The 22,933-nt window shown below is 43.1% G+C and overlaps 1 protein-coding gene across 3 annotated transcripts in view; it reads left to right on the top strand.

Annotated features, from left to right (window-relative positions):
- Positions 1–22,933, top strand: part of MSRA (methionine sulfoxide reductase A) — a 256,105-nt gene that overhangs the window by 95,065 nt on the left and 138,107 nt on the right. For all 3 annotated transcript variants that reach the window (XM_027697799.1, XM_027697801.1, XM_027697800.1), the window contains exon 3: positions 21,774–21,893. In XM_027697799.1, coding sequence (XP_027553600.1) covers positions 21,774–21,893 — 120 coding nt within the window. The remainder of the gene's footprint in view (positions 1–21,773; positions 21,894–22,933) is intronic.

Here is a 22,933-nt window from a genome sequence, read left to right as displayed (position 1 = left end):
TGCTCTGGAATGTCCCTGCTGGAGCAGGGAGGTTGGACCAGGTGACCCACTGTGCTCCCCTCCAACCTGACTCGGTCTGGGATGGCTTAAAAAGACCTACAAAAGCTCAAAGATGGTAAATAACCACATGATTGTGTAGCTACAGCCTATTTGCAGTGAATTTTCCTACTTCTTGGATAGTTTTAGATGCAACAGTAAAATAACAGCATAAAATGTAGTGCTGGGCTGTAAACACTGATCCCTTCACCTGCTGAAAACACAGTGGGATTGATTACACAGCTCCCTCTTCTGCAAAATCTCCTCCAGATGCTCTTATTAATGGTGCATTATTTGTTTCATGATGTGACTTCTGGTTTTGATCGAGATACAGGGGGAATGTACCCTGGGCTTTGTTCCTGCAGCTGTAACAGAACCTCACAGATCTCAAAAGACTCTTTAAATGATCTTGAGACTCTCCTGTTGTTTGTTCAGCATCACTCGTTGCTGGAGATGCATCTGTTGTTCTTTAGGATAAAGAGATCTGTCCTTGTTCCTACAATGGAGATGAAGCCACTTTTAAGGGTGAGGGTGACTCTTTAATGGAAATCTTTTAATGCTGCTCATCCAGTGACCTTCTAATCTAGCTTCCAGCTGATTTTAAGGCATGAAGAGCACAGGAGGAGCACAGGCACCTCACAGCCTCACTGGAGACACTGGAGTGTTACATCAAAAATCAGTGTGTCCCTCGAGGTCTGTTCCCAAGTTCAGTGATGAAGTCGTGGCTGCCCCATCCCTGGAAGTGTCCAAGGCCAGGCTGGACAGAGCTTGGAGCGACCTGGGCTAATGGAAGGTGTCCCTGCCCATGGCAGGGAGTTGGAATGAGGTAAACTTTAATGTCCCTTCCCACCCAAACCATTCTGGGATTCTGTGTTTCTATGAAACAGATGAAACTCTAGATGTGTTTGTGTTACAAATGATAAAGTGGAAACCATTCAATAAATGCCTGTCTAGAAAGTTTTCTTGTAGTTTTTATGCTTATAGATATTTTGATTTAAAAATGTTTTGCCTGTAGTGCCTGATTTTGACCCAAAACCTGACCAAGACTCAAAATCTGGACATATATGGGGGGGTCAATAATGTTTTGAAAATAAACATTTCAGGGACTAAATTCAACTTTTGGACAGAGTGGTAAAAAAAAATGCTTCAAAGCTGCAGAACAACTGCAAATTTCAATAAATTAGTACTTTCATCAGTACCATTGTAATTCTTTGCATATTTTAAACACATTTAAATGCTCTGCTGTATTAGCATAGAATCAAGAATGGTTTGGGTGGGAAGGGACATCAAAGAACATCTCGTTCCAACCCCCTGCCATGGGTAGGGACACCTTCCACTATCCCAGGTTTCCGAATTTTAAGTGCTTCTTTTCCTGTTGCAAATCTCCAGTTTATCCCAAAGCACCTCTGTATTCACTGAGCTTGATATGTTTCCTTATTTCTCTAAAAGGAAGCATCTTGCATATGGTGCATTCATGGAAGGGCTTTTATTTACCTCCAGCAAAGCCTGGCAATAGTTCAGATTTGTAATTATAACACTTCTAAAATATGGGACTAAATTGAGTTGTATTTGCTTGACATACAGTGGCTCATAATGAGATAATTGGTTTCTTGATGTAAACAAAGTATAGACAGAAATAGGATGTTCAGTAACAGATAAGATCTAATTATGGATGTTTTAGGGCTGACAAACAGATCCAAGCTTGGTCACCTTCTGCTCCACATTTATTAGACAGCAGCACATTCCAGTAATTCCCCAGAACTGGATTATTGTTGTGCTTTCTGTGGCTGCCCCTGGATCCCTGGAAGTGTCCAAGGCCAGGTTGGACAGGGCTTGGAGCAACTTGAGATGGTGGAAGGTGTCCCTGCCCATGGCAGAGGGTGGAACAGGATGATCTTCAAATTCCTTCCATCCCAAACCATTTTATTTCAATGATAAAGCCTTGATCAGGGCAACTTCACAACTAAAGGAAAATAATTTCACTTGAAAGGGGGAGGATGTGTTTAAAAATGGATGAATCCATTCAGAGTTTCTTTTACTCTTGAAACAGCTCCTGGTGGCCTTGGCAGATAAAAATGTGTGTTAGGAAGTCCTTCGTTCTGACTGAGTTTTCAGTTACTACTTTTCACCAAGAAAAGAAAATCACAGGAAACAAAGTTTGGCCACCAAGAGAAAATACCTTTTTTTTTTATTTTTTGTTGACGGTAAAAATAGAACAAACAATTTTTCTCTCTTGGTCAAAGAAAAAGAAGAAAACTTTAAATCATAATACGGGTCAGCAGATATTTTATCTCTGTCTGAAGAGAATGGAAGAGTTCCTGATGTTGAAACAGGTGTGTGTGCTGTGACCCAGATGTAGGAGAAACATCTACAGAGACATCAGCAGATGTTCCAAGGATCATGTTGTGGAATAATTGAGAGCCAGAGGGAAGGTCTTCCAGAAGGGGTTTGTGTTTCTCATGCTAATTATCTTTAAACATCTTGGAAAGCTGAAGGAATTGCACTAATTGGCTGGATTTGTAGAGCTCTGAAGCATTAAGGGTGTCCTGTGTTCACATGCTGGTGGAAAAATGGACACTGGGTTTCTGTAGATCTGCAATGAGAGAATAAACCTGTAAAGACAAGGCAGAACAAAAAGGAATGGCCTAAACAGAAGATGCTCTGTCCCAAAACCAAATCATGTTCCTACTCCTTCCTTTCTAGTATGTTTATTAAAGAAATAATCCTTAGTTCCAATTTTTCTTTTTTTTCTGCCTTCCAGAACATGACTTTGTCTTTTTGTTACCTATTCTAGAGAACTGAAACACAGCCCAGATCCATGACCCTGCTGTTGGGTCCTGGTTCATCCCTGTTGTCACCTCTGCCTACACATGGGGTCACAGATTGGTTTGGGTGAGAAGGGACTATAAAGCTCATCTCATTCCAACCCCTGCCATGGGCAGGGACACCTTCCACTAGCCCAGGTTGGTCCAAGCCCTGTCCAATCTGGCCTTGAACACTTCTAGGGATGGGGCAGCCGCAACTTCTCTGGGAATTCCAGTCCAGCCCCTCACCACCCTCACAGAGAATTCCTTCCCAATATCCCATTTTTCCCTGCCCTCTTGCAGTGGGAAGCCATTCCCCCTTGTCCTGTCCCTCCATCCCTTGTCCAAAGTCCCTCTCCAGCTCTCCTGGAGCAACTTTAGGCTCTGGAAGGGGCTCTCAGGTCTCCCTGGATCCTTCTCTTCTCCAGGTGAACACCCCCAGCTCTCCCAGCCTGGCTCCAGAGCAGAGGGGCTCCAGCCCTCGAAGCATCTCCGTGGCCTCCTCTGGACTCGCTCCAGCAGCTCCACATCCTTGTGCTGCTGTTCCCCAGGGCTGGAGGCAGCTCTGCAGGTGGAGTCTCAGCTGAGGGGGCAGAGGGGCAGAATCCCCCCTCTCCTGCTGCCCACGCTGTGGGATGAGCCCAGGACATGGGGGGTTTCTGGGCTGGGAGTGCCCATGGCTGGGGCATGTCCAGCCTTCATGACCCCCAAATCCTTCTCCACAGATCCTCTCCTCCCTCACATCCTTGCCTGAAGTGCAATGTTCTGTTTGCTGGTCAGATCTTCGGGGGTTTTCATTCTTAAGCCACAGCCAGGGAATGTTCTCTGTTTAAGATTTGAAGCTCTGAACCAAAAATTTCCCCCTAAGCCTGTTGTAAAATAAGGTGATAAACACAAAAATAACCACAATTCTGGGACCTTTTGAAATAAAAATCTCCATATTCAATTTTTTCTTGTCCTATGGAATTCCATGGACGTTATGCATTAAATGCTGCTCTGATTTGATGGAATTGTGCCTCAGCTTTGTGGAAGTAAATGGGCAGTTACAGAGCTCTGTGGAGACAGACCCAGATAAAAACAAAGTGCTTGGTCTTACCAAGGACATTTCCTGACGTTTATAAACACTAATAAGGGACAATAAAATGTCCCTAATGCAAAGTGAAAGCTGTCCTTGATCAGCACAACCCTTCAGAACATTCTTTTCTTTCAAAGGAGCCACATCTCCTTTTTCCTTCTGAAAACAAAAGTAATGTGGCCTTCAAACACAATCTCTGGGCTTCTCCATCAGGGAGTTTTTTATGTTAATTTAGGTTTCTGGAGGTAATGAAGAATTGAGCTTTGTGTGGGTTTTCACTTAGAGTGGATGGTGCACATTAGGGAAGATCTGGAGGTTTTTAAAAGTCAGGTTGCAGCTTTTCAATCAGCATCATTCAGTTTAAAACAACCTTTTCATTATGTTTTCGGGACTTTTCCACAGAAACAAGTAGAAGAGACACAGTTAATTTTCCTGGTTTTGGGGATAGGGCTCTTTGATCTCCAATAGCAGGAATTGTCCTCAAGAAGTGTGTTATTTTTCTATTTATCTATTTATTTTTAAAATTTAGGGGGGGGGTTATTTATTTTATTTTATTCATTTATAGTTTATTTTCTATGCAAAAAAACAGCAGAGCACCTGGATGACTTTAACAATTGCAAAAGCCTTGCAGAGAAGTAATTCCCTGCCAATGATAAATAGGAACAGAGCAATGACTGGGATGAACATATGCTTGGCATCATTCTGAGTTGGTTTAAGTTTGAAATAGAAGTAAATTATCCTGTTAATGACTAAAGGCTGCCCTTCTCTGTGTGTTTGTTTATGCTCTGGGATGTCCACATTTACCATCAGCACTTCTCCTTTGGTTCCTGCTAATAAAGCACGCGGTGATGAGGATTTATTGTGTTCAGCCATGAAAAAATATGCAAGAAGGTTTTTGGAGGGAGAAAATGGTGTTGTTTTGATAATTTTAGACATACTGTGACATTCACAAAGTACTGTCAGCCCATCTTGCAGATCCTAATGGATTTATCTTCTCAAGGCTGCTGTCACAGCCTGGCAGTTTGAGAACTGAGAAAATAGGACCCTATACTGATAAAATATGGATTACTTATTCAGTTTAGGAGAATTCAGAGTGATTTTCGAATTTTCAGGTGTTTTTCCTCACCTGAGCAAGGTGTTGGTGATCTTAAGAGATTTATCGTTAAATATCTTTGCTTCAAATTTAAGATATAAAAGTCTGTCTGCTTCTAAAATACTTGCTTGGAAATACTCTGGAAACTTGGAGGACTCAAATGGAATAGAATCATAATCACAGAATGGTTTGGACTGGAAGGGACCTTAAAGCTCATCCAGTTCCACCCCACTGCCATGGGCAGGGACACTTTCCACTAGCCCAGGTTGCTCCAAGCCCCGTCCAGCCTGGCCTTGGACACTTCCAGGGATCCAGGGGCAGCCACAGCTGCTCTGGGCAACCTGTGCCAGGGCCTCACCACCCTCCCAGCCAACAATTCCTTCCCAAGATCCCATCTAATCCTGTCCTGTTTCAGTGGGAAGCCATTCCCTCTTGTCCTGCCCCTCCATCCCTTGTCCCAAGTCCCTCTCCAGCTCTCCTGGAGCCCCTTTAGGCACTGGAAGGGTCTCTAAGTTCTCCCTGGATCCTCCTCTTCTCCAGGTGAACATCCCCAGCTCTCCCAGCCTGTCTCCAGCCCTCAGAGCATCCTTTTGAACCTTTATCTTGATCTCATTGTTGCTTTCAGCTCCTTGTGCTGGAGTTCATCTCAGTAGATTTTAGGTACGTAACCTAAAATTGTCTTCAAGAATTTCCTCCCAGTCAGAGAGGACACATTTGGAGGTTGGTTCAGAAAATCTGCTTCAGAGAGAAATAAATCACCCCCTGTAGGTTGCTTCAAACACTATATAAACCACTCTCTTAGACCAGAGGGAATCAATTCCTTTGCATAAATATGTTGCAAATGTTTTCTGCCATTTGAGGCGTCCTGGGGCATTCGAGACATCCATGGGGGGCTGGCAGGGATGATCCAGTCTCACAGGAGATCCAAACTCTTCTCAGCTAAGGAATGAAAGCTAGGTTTATGTAGTACATCCCAAATGATTTAATGTACCTTTCCTTAGGGATTCTTCATGCAGATAAACTTAAGCATAATGTGTAAGGAAATTATCCTTGATCTCCAGCTTCCAGGGACACAGCTCTGCCTTTTGGCATGTGTGCCATGCCCATGCAAAAGGCATCTCAGGTGGCACCAGATGCCTTTATTTGTGCATTTTTCACAGAATCATGGATTGGCTTGGGTTGGAAGGGACTTTGAAATCTTCTCATTCCACTGGAACTGAACCCTGGATCTCCTGGATCATTGGAACTGAACTAACTGTCACGGGAGCTGCTCCTGTCACATGGGAACACAGATAGTGGAGATTTAAGTTATTCACATCTGCATGATGGGAATTCACATCTGTTGGCTGGGAAGAATTGCTCCTAGAATATTGCTCCCAGAATTCCTTATGTCCCAGTACATATTTATATAATAATATTTATATCATTAAATATATATAACATGTATTTATATAATAAGGGTACATTATTTACCCTTGTATTTAGGGTAATACCTGTGTGAGGTTATGTTCAATGACAATCTGGTACAGGGTCTGCCTTTTCTGGGTGACACAAGTCTTTTGTCTTAAAAAGAGATTAAAAACTCCATCCTTTAAGAGGCTGAAATATCACCTTATTCCAGATTTTCACTGTAGACCACCTGACTTTGCTCTTTGTGCAGGACACACTTGAGAAATGAAGGCAAAAGTACATTTCAGAAGAAAGAAATGACATGATCAGTTTTCCAAGTTAGATAAGAGCTAATCACAAAAAAAAATAAATTCTGATTTGAGTTGAATGTAAGTAATTTTGAAGCAGAGCCGTAGCTGTTTGTTTGTGAGCCAGGGAAAACAGCATGTGATATGTCAGGCTTTGAGATGGAATTTATTGGTGTGTCATTGGCTGAAATCCAACATTATGCTCATAAATAATATAATCCTGGTGTGACACATTTCTGCTTGAACCTTGTCTGGAAATTACGGAGACTCATGTTATGAATTATGTAGCAGCAGACACGTGTTTGAGGCAAAAGGAGAGAAATGCAGGAATGTGTTTGGAATTAGGCACAGCATCTAAAGGCACGTGGATGCAGCAAGGGCAAGGTGTCCTCCCGGTATCCAAAGGTGTAACATGGAGCCTCAGGCTGATGGTCATCCAGTTCTTTTTGACTCTTTCTCCTGGGATAGGAAGTCTGGTGTGGTGGTGGATGTTGGTGTCATTGTGTTCCTCTCTTGTACACCCTCAGCACTGTCTGTTGGCTCTGAATTTTCTCAGAGCTCCAGACAAACCCTGACACCAACATCCAGGGTGGGAGTCACTCAGTGTTACTCAGTGGAATGTGCCTGACCAGCCAGGAGAGGACAAAAGTGGGGGTTTAACTGTCAGAGTTTCCACTCAGACTCCTCTGGTGTGAAGGGGTTTAAACCTGTGGGAGATAAAGAGATTTTAATTTACTTTGCTTTCTAGAGACGAATAAACCCAAGATTATTTTGCTGTGCTGCTGCATTAAAGATCTGGATGTGCTTTTTAGATGTAGAAGGACTTTTGGTCACTAAATGGTCCCTCTTCACACCATTATTTCTACTCTGCTACAGAAATGAACACCTGGGTTCTCTTTTTCTTTCCTTACCCTGTGCATGCAACTGTTCCCAGGCTGTTCTGGAGAGAACAAATTTGTTCCCTTTGGGATGAGACCTGCCTGTGGTTCTGGGAGTAGTTCATCCCAGGTGCCACTCCTTTAAGCTGGAGAGGGACTTTGGACAAGGGCCTGGAGGGACAGGACAAGGGGGAATGGCTTCCCACTGAAACAGGACAGGGTTAGATGAATATTGGGAAGGAACTGTTGGCTGTGAGGGTGGTGAGGCCTTGGCACAGGTTTCCCAGAGAAGCTGTGGCTGCCCCTGGATCCCTGGAAGTGTCCAAGGCCAGGTTGGACAGGGCTTGAAGCAACCTGGGCTAGTGGAAAGTGTCCCTGTCCGTGGCAGGGGTTTGGAACAAGATGATCTTTAAAGTCTCTTCCAACCCAGACTACTCAATCATTCTATGATCAGTAATGACAAATAGTGAATTAAAGATGTTTGGGAATCTTCTGCTGGACAAGTTTTTTAAACTTGACAAACATTCTAATAATCACCCCTGACCTGCTTTGAAGTTGTATCTCCATAAAACCCCCCAAGCCCCAAAGGAGACAAAGTGACTGGTTGCACAGTGATGCTGTAAAAGAGGAAACAGCTGTTTCTGGATTGGGAGATGTGGGAGATGTTCTTGGGAAGCAGGTGGGCTGAAGGCATTCCATGGAATGACCTCTCACTGCTCCCACCCTGGAGCACCACAGCTGTGTCTCTGTGACTGTGGTACCAGAGTTATCCCAGCCTGGCTGGACAGCTCCAGTCATCCCAAATACATTCCTACCAGGATCTCTGGCAGCTTCAAGGTTAGAGAAGCTGTTTGTTGAAGCAGGAGTGTGTCTCTACGCCCCTCCAGCTCAATCTTCTGCCAACCACATCCAGAATGCAGAGTATGTTTTGGGATGTCTAAAAAAACCTCTTGTAGAGTTGCAGGTCATGGACTTTGCTGGGAGTGATGATAATTCCTTTGCCAAGCCATCCTTGCTGTGCTGACCCTCTGCCTTGGCATTCATTGTAGTTCATTTTCAACACTGCCAAGCCATGTTTTTTGCGAATGAGTTTCCTGCATAAATGGTAGATGACTAACCACATTTATATTTGGCCTCTGTCTGACCCCCTGGATATAAATTAGTTTTCCTCTAACAATCTTCTCTGGTATTTTATTGAGTAATTGTCTTTTTTGGGAGTGGGCAGGGAAGGGTTATTCTCTTTTTCCAAGTGAGAACACACCATCATTTCATTGGCTCCCAGCAGATGAGAAAATAACTCTTGGAACTTCCATATTTCCATTAAGGGCAGCTATGGTTCAAAATAGATTTTAATGATCTTTTAGGTGCACTTGGAAGGCATTTATTAGTTATAAAAAAGGAAAAGGGTTAAGGGGAAAGGAGGACGAAAGGGCTGCTTGTTGAATTGCCTTGTTATTTGAATGTAATTATTTTTTGCTCCTGAGCAATTATAGATTGCAAGTTTAAATAATTGTCAGGGTGCCTACAGCTTTCTATTGTTGTCTGAAATCTAAGGCTATGACTATAATAAGTAATATGAGATTACTTTTGCTGAATGTGTCTACAGCAGTTCATTTAACTCAGCAATAGTTATCGGGGAAAAAAAAAGGAAAGAAAAGGCAATTTTTCTATTCCTTCCAGTAAACAAACTTTGTAAACAAGTTATTATTTTCTGCAACATGGCCCTAAGAGTGATTCCTATTTTGCTGGTAACAAAACGTGCTGCTTTGCTTTCATAATGAGCGAATATATTTTGTTTTGCTTTTCTACATCTCGAGCTCCCAGAGGTGGCCCAGAGATTAGAGAGATTTTCACAAGACAAGGGTAAGGCTTTGCTGTTATTGCAGAGATGAATTTATATGAAAGATAGAGTTTCAAGAGAATCGAATGGATTACACAGCCCTGATGACATCTCTTATTTTATGTGTACATCAAGTTCTTCTTGAGCAGCAGAGCACTAAAGTGTGTCAAATGACCGAGGATGATCTAAAATGAATCTCTGCCAAACATTGGGATGCTCAGAGGGAAGGAAGATCATGAAATTATTTGAAAACCTCAAATCAATGGCTGAACTAAAGATGTGATGCTTTGCAATGAAGCAAGTAATCAGGTTGTTGATAAGTCCATGTAGCTCCATCTCAATCTCTTCAACATATTATTGGAGCAGTGATTCTTTTTATCCCTGACAGAATTTTGAAACATAATATATTAAGAAACTTTTCCTGCTTCAGAGGAGGTAGAAGGGTGGCCAGACATGGCCATGATTTATTCCTTAGTCACTGTATCCTTGGATTTTCTGCTGGGATCATTCAGATTAAGAGGCTGCACTTTGGGTAGGGGCAACCCTGGGATCGATCCAGGCTGGGGATGAACAGATGGAGCAGTCCTGGGGAGAAGGACTTTGAGTGCAGGTGAGTGAGAAGCTGGACATGCCCTGGCCATGGGCACTCCCAGCCCAGAAACCCCCCGTGGCCTGGGCTCATCCCACAGCGTGGGAAGCAGGGAAGGGGGGGATTCTGCCCCTCTGCCCCCTCAGGTGAGACCCCACCTGCAGAGCTGCCTCCAGCCTTGGGGAACAACAGCACAAGGACGTGGAGCTGCTGGAGCGAGTCCAGAGGAGGCCCCGGAGATGCTCTGAGGGCTGGAGCCCCTCTGCTCTGGAGCCAGGCTGGGAGAGCTGGGGGTGTTCACCTGGAGAAGAGAAGGCTCCAGGGAGACCTTGGAGCCCCTTCCAGTGCCTAAAGGGGCTCCAAGAGAGCTGGAGAGGGACTTTGGACAAGGGATGGAGGGACAGGACAAGGGGGAATGGCTTCCCACTGCCAGAGGGCAGGGTTAGATGGGATATTGGGAAGGAATTCCTGGCTGTGAGGGTGGTGAGGCCCTGGCACAGGTTGCCCAGAGCAGCTGTGGCTGCCCCTGGATCCCTGGAAGTGTTCAAGGCCAGGTTGGACGGTGCTTGGAGCAACCTGGTCTAGTGGAAGGTGTCCCTGCCCATGGCAGGGGGTTGGAACAAGATGAGCTTTAAAGTCTCTTCCAACCCAAACCATTTCTTCATTTTATGATTCTGTGGTTAAGATTTGATTCCGTTTTTGGACATTTCAGAGGTGTGTAAAGAGCTTCTGATGCTTTTCTTCACCACATTTTTATTGTTCCAATAATTTATTTGGTAAGAGAAATTAAAAAAGAGTAAATAATTAGTTCAGGGAATCAGAACTTTGACCATAACCCCTGTCTTTTTTCTGTGTCCTTGGGACACTTGAGTCATCATCTTTGTGGCCAAGAAACATCAGGTACCTCGAGTACTCCTTAAGACTGCTCTTTAATTGATTAGGCATGAAATACTTGCAATTTTAATCCCAAATTTTGCACTTAAGGACTGATTGTTCCTACTTTGTGAATAGCACTTCTTTTCTGCAGGTCAGATCCATCTTTGGTGCAGTACTGCTTTGGATGTGAGTCAGTTGTTCATGGAAAATGATGCCAGTTGATCCCAGCCATGAGCATTCACTCAGTTGCCTTCCCAAATCCCCAAACATGAAAGGAAACAGGTGTTTATTGGTTTCCAGCAGCTGAATTAAAGAGTTTGTAACAGATCCCTTTGATGTTTAAGGAATGTACCGATGCCAATGACCCTGTAAAGTGAAAGCTCAGCTTTGGAGGATGTTGCTGTTTTGTTCTGCATTTGTACCCAGAACCCAGCACAGTGAAATTCAAATCTGGGACAAAAGATTTATATTCTTTGGGTTTGAAAACAGCAACACCACTAATGATGGAAATCACCTTCAGAGAGAATGTCTTTTACAGTCAGAATTCAGGCCCGAATTCCCAAAGCCTCCTGCTCATCTTGTGTTTCCCAGTTCTACACCTGTCTAAAGAGAATGGAATTCATTATTTATACAAAGCCAAGTAGACAGAATTAGTTCAATTTTAAAGTGGACTGGACTAAACCTCAACCTGGTCTAGTGGAAGGTGTCCCTGCCCATGGCAGGGGGTGGGACAAGATGAGCTTTAAGGTCCCTTCCAACCCAAACCATCCTGGGGTTCCATGTTGTTTCTTTGATCAAAGACCAAATACATTGTTTAGGATGGAAATCTTCAGGAGTAAGACATTGAAATAATTTTTGGATGAATTCTCTATTTATTGTTAAACATTTTTGATTCCTATTGTCCCATGCTTTGTCTTTATAGAATCATGGAATATCCTGAGTTGGAAGGGACCCACCAGGATCATCCAGTCCAACTCCTGGACCTGCACAGGGCACCCCAACAATCCCACCCTGTCCCTGAGAGCGTTGTCCAAACACTCCTTGAGCTCTGACAGGTTTGAGGCTGTGACCACTGTCCTGGGGCATCTTCACTGGTTGTCTCCTCAGCTTCACAAATATCGAGGTCACCAGTTGTTCTCTTTGGCTCCACATGTTCCAGCAATCACAACTTTCCAATATATTTTCTGTATTTTTGGAAGCAGCTCTTTATTTTGTTGTGTTTTCCACATTCCTATAGTGCAGCAAAATTCCACTGGCAGAAGATGAATTAGGTGAAAGTTGCTACTTTTAATCCAAAGTTTTACTGAAGAATAGAAACATATCGAAATTTGGGGAGGAAGAAGCTAGACAATATGTAGTTCTATCAAGTGGTGTTTAAATAGACATAGAATCATAGAATCATGGAATCATTAAGGTTGGAAAAGACCTCAAAGGCGATTGTTTCCAACTGTTAAAAGTCATAGTCATGGCATGAAAAAGAGATTTAAACAAAGACCTATTAATTGGCATCTTTTGGTATTTTTCCAAAAGGGATTCATTCTTTTGCTTTGGGACCACTTGTTCCTCAGTTGTGGATTATTTACAGTAATATTTAATATATTATATTTCATGTGTGCAAAATGCTTTTTGCAGTGATTAGGAACAAAGCCTGTACCCCAAGTCTGTGGAAAAAGGGAGGGAAGAGCTGCAGAGGTTGTTGGATTTCCTCACTCTCACAGGTTCTTCTTTTCCTGAGAAGTGGATTATTTAGATTCTCATTATTTAGACCCAAGATGAACTTCTGAAGGCTCCAGGTGCAGCTCATGGGATGTGTCACAGGCACAGGGACATTCTGGGCCGTCTCCTAAAGGCCAGAAAGTTTGGCCTCTGTTGCTTTTCTATCTTCTCCTTCCAGTGTGTGTGATGGGAACCTTTCAGATCACCAGAAATGATTTTTTTGAGTGGGCTATAGCTGGAATTAGAGGCGAGTTTTACAACAGAGAATTTGGATGATGGGATTTTATTAAGTGGAGTCACCAGAAAACAGCTCTGTTGATCTTCAGGATAAAAAATGGTTTAAATGTTCCTGCTTATTGGGTGGGAAAGAATTCCAAGGCAGTGAATAAGGCCACTTTGGAAAGTGTTGTGATGCACTGACTTGTGTCTGTCCCTGCTCTCTGCTGGTTAAGCTCAAAACTGCATTTAAATAGGAATATCTGAAACCTCTCTTGTTCAAACTGAGAAGTTCAGAGCAACTGTGCTTTGTGCCTTATTAACATTCTCGGGATTGGCTTCAGCTTTGTTTAAATTCTGTTGACTTTGTATTATTTATAACTTGTAACATGCTTTTAGGATGGAATGAATAAACACATTTTGCCAGTCGTTTTCTGCATCCCCCTCTTGCTTTTCCCACTTCGAGGGCTGTTGTCTCAGGGCTTTTTTTCCAAAGTCATCCTTATGACACGTTATTTCTGGTGCTGAAAACATGGCAGTTTTTCTCTTGACAGTAAAATATTCCTCTCCTGTGATGATAGTCTGCTTTTCCTTTTACAATAACCCTAATCTGTTGTGCAGATTCCATACAAACATCCCTCCATACACAAACACGGATGTCAGGAGCCACCTCGCAGGCAGGAACAAATTTCCTGGGCTTTTGTTAATTTGAATGAACATGAGGCTTCTGCTTCTCCTATGGAAAAAAAAAAAAAGCAGCAAACCCAACAGTTTCTCTGGGAATTCATGCAGTGTGAACAGAACATGCCTTGGCAAAATGGTGAGCCAAGAAATTCCTCTTTAGTTGCTCTGTTAGGCAAACTGCATTTTAAATTCCTTGCCCAGGGCTTTGTTTGACTTGCCCCAGGCAAGCTGTTCAACATATTTATCAACCCTGTTGTAGCATTAGAGCCAATGCTTATCTGGGAAGATCATCCTCTTAATGCCATCTGTCACCAGGAGTTTTATTTCTTTCAGCGGAGCTCGTTCTCAATTTCAATTATTTTTTTTTGTTTTGTTTTCATATTCCTCCCAACCATTTCTTAGTTGATTGTTTTCCAGGGATCTCAGATATTCTGTGATTGCTCAAATATTCTGGATGTTGAATTCCCTGAGGGTATCAGTAATACAATTTTGCTGCAAGTCCTGATTGGTGACACGAATTCCCGGTGCATCCAGATGGCTGCCCAAAGCACCCTACACGATGCAGTGTTATGGAAAAGATGCATTTGAAATGATGGTGCATTTCAATCTGAGTCTGGAATTCTTTCCAGGTCCTCGACAAGAACTGGAAAAAATTCAGAACAAAGGCTCTGGGGTAGCTTAATGCTGTATTTTTGTCTTGAGGACACAGCTTTGATCATTTTAGATTTTCAGGCCCTTAGTAAAGGTTGTGTGAGTGCACAGGCAGTATCAAAGTGTTCTTGTCTCCACATTGTAACCAGGTGAACAACCACTGTGTGTAGACTGGATATGCTGGATGTTCTCCTGGGCTGCCAGGATATCCTGATGTGATTGTCCAGACAGGGAGATCATGGAATCATGGAATGTTTTGGGTGGGAAGGGACCTTAAAGCTCATCTTATTCCACCCTCTGTCATGGGCAGGGATGCCTTCCACTACCCCAGGTTGCTCCAACCTGGCCTTGGACACTTCCAGGGATGCAGGGGCAGCCACAGCTTCTCTGGGCAACCTGTGCCAGGGCCTCCCCACTCTCCCAGCCAACAATTCCTTCCCAATATCCCATCTCTCCCTGCCCTCTGGCAGTGGGAAGCCATTCCCTCTTGTCCTGTCCCTCCATCCCTTGTCCAAAGTCCCTCTCCAGCTCTCCTGGAGCCCTTTTAGGCTCTGGAAGGGGCTCTAAGTTGTCCCTGGATCCTTCTCTTCTCCAGGTGAACCCCCCCAGCTCTCCCAGCCTGGTTCCAGAGCAGAGGGGCTCCAGCCCTCAGAGCATCTCCGGGGCCTCTTCTAGACTCGCTCCAGCAGCTCCTCCCTAGAGATCTGCTGGATCCCATCACATCTTCCTTGTCACCAACTTACCTGTTGTTTCTTTAGTGGGGTGCACACGGTGGTGCCCACCAAGGTCTCATCCTGACCTTCCTTGGTGAATCCAAGGTCCCCACTTCAACCTGAGGAATTCTAAAAATCAATGGTCTCCACAATTTCAGAGCAGAAACTTCCCTTTGGCTCAGTGCTCAGAAATACCAGTGCTTGGCCCAACTTCAATCAATCAGCTGAACCAACTGCTCTCCATGAATTTTTTTTAAGAGAAAATGCCAATCACAGTTGGCATTTGGCAGAAATGTTGGAAATGAGCACTATTCTATAGGTATGGAACTTGCTGAGCTTCAATTTCTTCCTTCCAACAGGAGGGAGAAAAAACCAAAACCATTTCAAAGCAGCTGAGCATTCCCTTCTCCAGATTTTACAGAGGGAACTAAATCAATCGTATTCCAAAGCTGGGCCAAGTCCTGCAGTGGCCAAGGGAAGTGGGATATTGGCAGCTGTGTCTCCAGCTCCAGGGGAAATGCTGGATGCTCCAAGGTAGCCGGTGGGATGTACTTTTGGCTGTCCTTTCCTGCCTCAATGTATAGGAGCAGCTCCTGCTGACTGGGTCCTGGAGCACTGGAGCAGCTGGCACAGCCATTGCTTCCAGGGTTTTGGAGCAGAACCTGGCACCAGAGCCAGGCTCCTCTGTCTGAGCTTTGGATAGATCCTGTCCTGCTCCTTCCTGATCTGGGCTTAGGGAAGAGGTTTCCAGGACATGCTGCTCTTTGTTCTCTCAGCACCAGCTCGTTTGATTTTTCTGAGGGTTTATTTAAACCCGACATTTCCCCCCTTACCAGTGGAATATATTGTAAAATCCTGATAACAGAAGGAGGAGCAGGATCCATATCCTTTGCAGTTCATCATCCGCTGCCGACCTGGCATTGGAACAGCTCCTTAATCTACTGCATGGAAAAGTGCCTCAGAGTGTGGGAGTAGGGTTTGTGGGCAGCAGGCCAGGGAAGGCTTGGCATGCCAAGGAAATAATGCATTCATTCCTCAAAATCTGACAAAAAAGAGGCTTCTGGATGGTCTGCTGGACTGCTGGGAGGGCAGGGAATGGGAAGGCTTGGAAATAAAGCTGGCAGGAGGGAAAGGTCGGTGGATACTCAGGAGTCAGGTGTGTCTGCACCTGATGCCAGAGGGGAAGGAAATGCCAACAAAAGTAAAGGACAAAAGGCATTAAAAAAAATATTCCACAAATTAAAATACCATCTATGTGGATATATCAGAGAAAAAAATGAAAATTGGCCTGGATATGAAACAATCCACCTGCTGTGAGTTCCTTTAAATAAATGGAATAAATGGGAAGCTGAGAGTCCCTGAAGCTCAGCCTTTTCCAGCAGCTCTGGAGCTCCGGAGTTAATGGACGCTAATTAGGACAGAGTGGGTGCAGCTTGTGAGGGTTGAGTTTGGATCAGGAATCCCCTTCTGATGCAAATTTACTGCTCAGCTCATTTGCATAATGGAATCATAAATAGGAATTTGCATCAGGGAATCTGCGTGGAGACCGGGAATGATTCAAAGATGAGATGGGAACAGGCACTGGAGAAGGGATCAGAACAAAGGTGAGGAAAAGGTACCTTTGAGGATCATGAAATTTCCTGTAGGAGTGGGGAAAACATCTTGAATGTTGAATAGTTTTCAAATAAATTTTCCCATCTGATTTTTGTCCCCTTGTGAAGGCTGATGTGAGCAGTACACAAAATAAAGGATCTAACAATATTACAAGCTGTCAACATTATTATGGGGATAAATAACTTTGGAATTAGCAATTTTTCTTAGGATCCATCTAGTTTAGGCTGCAGCAGAGAGTCCTACTGAGCTAGTCAGGTTAGTCACCTTTTATAGGTGTAGAAGGGAAATGGGCAACTGGGAAATGGGAAATGGGAAATGAGACACAAATCGATGTATTTTGGGAGATTTGATTCAACTTCAGATTGAGAGACTTTCAAGGGTTTGTAGTGTCAGCATGTGGGGTATGGACTGGTTTCTCTGTCTTTAAAAGGTGCAAATGGGATGCTCTGGTGAGATCCCACCTGGAGCTTTGGGGTCTAACATCAGAAGGCTGTGGAGCTGTTGGAGTGAGTCCAGAGGAGGCCACGGAGATACTTTGAGGGCTGGAGCCCCTCAGCTCTGGAACCAGGCTGGGAGAGCTGGGGGGGTTCACCTGGAGAAGAGAAGGATCCAGGGAGAACTTAGAGACCCTTCCAGAGCCTAAAGGGGCTCCAGGAGAGCTGGAGAGGGACTTGGGACAAGGGATGGAGGGACAGGGCAAGGGGGAATGGCTTCCCACTGCCAGTGGGCAGGGAGAGATGGGATCTTGGGAAGGAATTGTTGGCTGGGAGGGTGGTGAGGCCCTGGCACAGGTTGCCCAGAGAAGTTGTGGCTGCCCCTGGATCCCTGGAAGTGTCCAAGGCCAGGTTGGACGGTGCTTGGATCAACCTGGGCTAGTGGAAGGCATCCCTGCCCATGGCAGGGGGTTGGAATGAGATGGTCCTGAGGTCCCTTCCAATCCAAAGTACTCTGTGATTCCCTGACACAGTTACATTTCTGATGTCCAGGAGCATTTTCCCTGCCCTCAGGATTCCTTTAAGGAATGACTCGTGTCTCTCCCAATTCCTGTGTCATCTATGTGAGCTTTGTGTATTCAGATGTCTTGGATGTCCTGAGGCATCTCAGATGACCCCAAATGTCTCCATTTAGGTAAATAAATTAATCCCTGAATGTCTGAGCCCCTGTGCAGTCAGTGCAGACCTGGTCCATGTGTTTAACACAATCCATAAAGCTGTTCCCCTCTGGAATCACCTGGGGGGCAATTCTGCTCAGTTTGTCTCTGAATATTTCACCATTTATTATCTCCAAGAATGGGATGTTTATGTCTTATCAGAGTAGCACTTGGCTTTCATTATTTTAGAAGAATACTTAATTTTATGGTGACTATTTCTTAGAAATATAAAAATACTCTGGGTTGCCCGTGGAAACACATGGCTGACAAAAAGAGATGTTTAGAGGATCTATATGTGTATGGATCCATAAAGAGAATAGTTTGAGGAAAAGGATGTGGATTCTAGAAAGAAAAATGGGTACTATCATTTATCCCCCAATTCTATGATTAATATTATTTATAGGGATGGTGGAGCCTTTAAAGATTCCTGTTTGAGTCTGTTTGATTTTAAAGTTCAAAAAGCAAAAAAAAAGAAATCTTTAAATACCTTTTGAAATTCCAATTAAGAGTCAGTCAAAACCTATCACTAAAAGAATAGGTTTTGTTTTGCAAATTAGCAATTAAAAAGTGACAAATATCTTCAATGCTCAAACACTCTTCTGCAATTCCCATTATGTTCAAATAACACTTTTTTTTCTGGGAACGTGAGGATATTCCCCAGTATTTCCTTTCTTCCCTTTCTCTTAGGAATGCCTCTGGAAGCTCTCTAACTCCAAAGCTCCACTCACTTCACCAGGACTGGGGATTATGCAAATTCCTTCATGAATAGTTTAAAATCACATTAATGTTTTCTAGTTTCAAATTATAACAGGGGTGGCTTATTTGGCTTTTATGTTTATTTCCCTACTGTTTTTTACCCTTTTTTCCCCCCCCTCTGAGTTTTATTTAATTATTTAAATTTATTATTTAAATTATTTATTTCTTCAGTTTTCATCCTAGAGTAGTAATAATTAGGGAAAGTCAACTTTTCTTTTTGTTCTACAAGTCTTGAACTGCAATTATTTCCCTGTTTTAGTAGTTGTCCATGTTTTCCATGGCTTAAGGCAGGCAGTGCTCTGGAAAACAGGCACTCCATGAGCTCACGTGTCTTAACTCTGGAATATTATGTGGGGTTTTATTGTTAATATTTCTCTCCTTATGACAATTTCTCTGGCACCACTTTAGCAGAATAACAAACATCAGCCTCTGATTGTATTAATCCTGTGGAAAAGCAATTTAGTGCTGTATTGTTGTAAATTATGTCTCTTTAGGAGCAGGTTGTTTTATTATGACAAAGATTTCAATTTTATCTGTTCCCGTGGATGGGAGGATTTATTGTTGCTGTGAGGTGGCAGAGAAATGAGGAGGAGGCTTCAGCAAGGGAATAAAATGTCTCTGTCTCTCAGGGGAAGGGCTGCAGGATGAGCTCAGACGTGAACTGGGAGAGGGAAAAGGGAAAGAATCTCTGAGGAGGATCCGGAGGTCACTGGGTCAAATCAACATGGAATCACGGAGTTGTTTAAGCTGGAAAAACCCTCTGAGATCATCGAGTCCAACCATCCCCCAGCACTGCCAAGGCCACCACTGACCCATGTCCCCAAGTGCCACATCCACGTGGCTTTTAAATCCCTCCAGGATGGGGACTCCACCCCTGTCCTGGGAAGAGCTTCACCTCTTTTGGTGAAGAATTTTCTTCTAATATCCAACCTAGAAGCATGTTTTAATCCATATTTCTCATACATATGTGTAAAACCACACGGGAACACAGGTTTATGGGCAAGTTCCTTGTAAAAATATCCCATGTATCCTGCCAAAATCCCCGCTGCAGTACAATGAGTGCTGGGGAGCATGCTGGTGTTATGACCCATCCCAGAAGGGAGGGGTAACCCAGGTTCTTATTAATAAATCCCTTGGGGTGGATTAGAGTGAAACAACACTGAATAATCAGTGTTTGTAAACATATATACATAGGGTTTATTTTAGGACAGTTTTGTTTCAAAGGTAAACAGGTAAGTTGCTGTTTTGGGTGTTATCATCTACAGCAATATTAAAGCATCTGTAGCAACATAGCAACATTAAACATGGCAAAATAGCACTATTGAAGCATAGCAATATTAAAGCATAAAAATACCACTTAAGAGAATGTGTAAGGGAGAAAAGAGAAAGAAAGGATAAGGAGATATATATATATATATAAGGTGACTGATATATTTAGTCACCACCCACCGGATCCAGCGATGAAACTTGGGAGTTGCAGCTTCCATGTCTGTTGGTTGAAGTGATGCTCTTGATCTGTTGGGCTGGGGGGAAGCCCCCCTCTAAACCTCAAAGGTTTCCTGAGTTATTTATTATACACTTCCAGCTCGGGTGGGAATGCCTTGTACCTCCCCTGGGTGGGGAGTTTTATCATGGATCACGTCACAGGACAATGCCACAAGTCTTTGATGCTCCCAGGAGGGGTTTTCACAGCAGAGTCATCATGTAAGGGAGGACATTGGTATGATAAGAAGGATTATCCCACTTTGCAGGATTTGCCCTTTCTTAGCCTTCTTCCCTTATCTGGAAATGCAGTTTGTAGCTTCAGGTGTGCATCTGCACCCAGGATAGTTGGACAGTGGCACCCACTTCTCTGATCTGAGGGCGCTTTCCCAGTTGGCATATTCAGGGAGGGATGGGCTCTGCTGGGTGAGCAGCAGCTTCTTTGCAGTTTGCTGCAGTGGATAAAAGTCTTGTGGTGATCTTACAACGTTTAAGCCATTAACTATTTCAATCTCTGACAGTGGGAAACACTCATTTCCAGCACTTTAACATGGACATGCAGATTCTTGACTTTTTCACACCGATCAAGCCTCTGGGGACAAAGTTCAGAAGCAAAACTGGGAGGGAATTTCAAGAGAGGTCCTTCAAATTGCCACCAGGCTGATATAGCTGAGGAACCCAAGCCTAACAGCACCAGTGATCTCTGTAATTAGGGGAGAATAACTAATTTGATCATCAATTTATATCTTCTGTGGGCTGAACTGTCCTCAGGAGGTTCCTCCTTCTCTCCATAGCTTCCAGGAGCAGGTTGAGCTCCTAATTTATGCAGTTTGCTTGAACACCTGAATTAGGAGAAATCCCAGTCATTACTTCTGTAATTTTTGGTCCATTACAACTTTAATTTAATTTAATCTCTGAAGATTCAAAGGAATAACAGGCCTTTGTGAGCCATCAAGGTTGAGAAAGGTTCTGGTTGTACTTTGAAAGATCATTTCTGTAATTTTTTAACTTGTCAAATCTTCAGTGTTACCAGTAGAAAACCCAGCATGGATCATTGATTTCTAAGTGTATTTAATATTTAGCTTATTTTTAACTGCCTTCTATTTCAAATGTTTTGGAAAGGGAATAATAACAGGCAGTGTGTTATCACTGAGAGAGAAAATACACAATCAGGGATCATCTTCACGACACTGGAGCGGGCATGACACCCTAAATGAATAATCTAATAATTAGTCTCTTAAACATTTATTTAACTAAGCCATCAGACAATTGGAAATGTTGGTTGTGTTTGTTCCTTGATTCCTTTAACCAGGAGAGTTTTGCTAATTCACACCTTTGTCAGTCTGATGTCCTTTGATAATTGGCCACGTGGGCGAACGACCACCAGAATCTTGTGTGAACATCAAGTATCTCCGTGAATAAATTGCTAAACTGAAGCATTTTTCCTCTTGCATAACTCACAATATAATCCATTATTGCTGCCACCTCTGCCTGAAAGCAGAAAATGAAATAACTGTTTGCCATTAATACAAATTATTGTGTTTTGACAGCTTCCTAATCAACTCAAGCAAAAATGGTGCTGCACAAACAGAACAACTGCCTTTTAAGTAACTTTTTTTTGGTGTGTGCTTGAGTATTCTCCTTGTTTGGGCCTTTGAACCATTGCAAGGTTTGTCCTTGGTGATATGTTGATATTCAGAAGCATAAATCAGCTTTATTTGTGTCATGCTCTGATGCAGAATGGATTTTTCCATGTAGTTACCCTATAAATAATCTTGGAAAACACTTGACCAGCAGGTGCTGCCTATAGATGTTGCCTCCACTGTGGACTGTAATTAATATGCAAATGAGTGATTAATTGGCAGATTTTGATGTAACGATGTGTGTTTTATGCCATATCCAGGTATGGGCTGTTTCTGGGGAGCTGAGAGGAAGTTCTGGAGGCAGAAGGGAGTTTACTCCACTCAAGTGGGTTATGCAGGAGGTCACACCCCAAACCCCACCTACAAGGAGGTCTGCTCAGGTAACTCTTCCTCTTTGATTTTTGGAGTTGGGAGTGGAACCCCATCAGATTATGAGGAGTTAAATGAGTGGCTACAGTGACTAAAAAAATGTAGTGTTTGGTCCACCCTGATGTTGGCTTTGCACCCTAAACTGTCCTGAAATCTTTGTCTGCCCATCCCACTGTTACTTCCTAATAATTAATGAGTTAATGTGTGAACAAAAGAAAGAATTCTTCAGGAATTCTGTTTCAAATTATGAAAGTGTGATCCTTAGAAAAAATGTGAGTTTTGCTTTTACTTTTGTCTGTATCGGAGTATGAACAAAAATCAGCAATTTCTCATTTGTGTTATTATTAATAATTTGTTAATTTTCTATACAGTTTAATGCACAACATCCTGTCATTTCCAGGCCAAACCCTTGCATTTATTTTTTGTCCTGCAGCACTAATAACCCAGCACAGTTTCTTTCTGTGGCCTAAACCACAGAACCACTGGCAGCCAACTAGTGTTGCCGTGGAAGTAAATCCTTGCTTTCCAGGACTTGTGGGGAACAGCCTGGAAGTTTTCTTTTGGTTTATTTTCTTGTTGACAATTTTATGCCAAATGCTGATGTTGGTGCTTGTTCTCAGTGACAAACTGTCACGTGGGCTTGATGGAAAGGGTGTGAAATGGTCAGAGACAAACAAATAATGGACACTTTAGAAACGGTGCAGAAGTGCCGCAAGGAGCCAAAAAGGCAGGAACTTGGTGGAAATAGGGAAAAATGGGAAAAGGGATGTTTAAGGTGGAATGGAATGGAGTAGAATAAAATAGAATAGAATCAATAGAATAGAATAGAATAGAACAGAACAGAATGAAATAGAAATAGAAATAGAAATAGAAAGGAATATGAAGAAAAGGAAGGGAAGGGAAATAGGAATGGAATGGAATAGGAATGAAATGGAATAGAAATAGAAATGGAATTGAATGAAATGGAATGGAATAGGAAGGGAAGGGAAGGGAAATGGAACAGAAATAGGAATGGAATGGAATAGGAATAGGAATGGAATGGAATAGGAAT

Source organism: Neopelma chrysocephalum, unplaced genomic scaffold (genome assembly GCF_003984885.1).
Source record: "Neopelma chrysocephalum unplaced genomic scaffold, ASM398488v2 Primary Assembly neopelma1_123, whole genome shotgun sequence".
NCBI lineage: Eukaryota > Metazoa > Chordata > Aves > Passeriformes > Pipridae > Neopelma > Neopelma chrysocephalum.
Note: the sequence above shows the minus strand (reverse complement) of the source record. Positions and strands in the feature narration are given on the sequence as shown.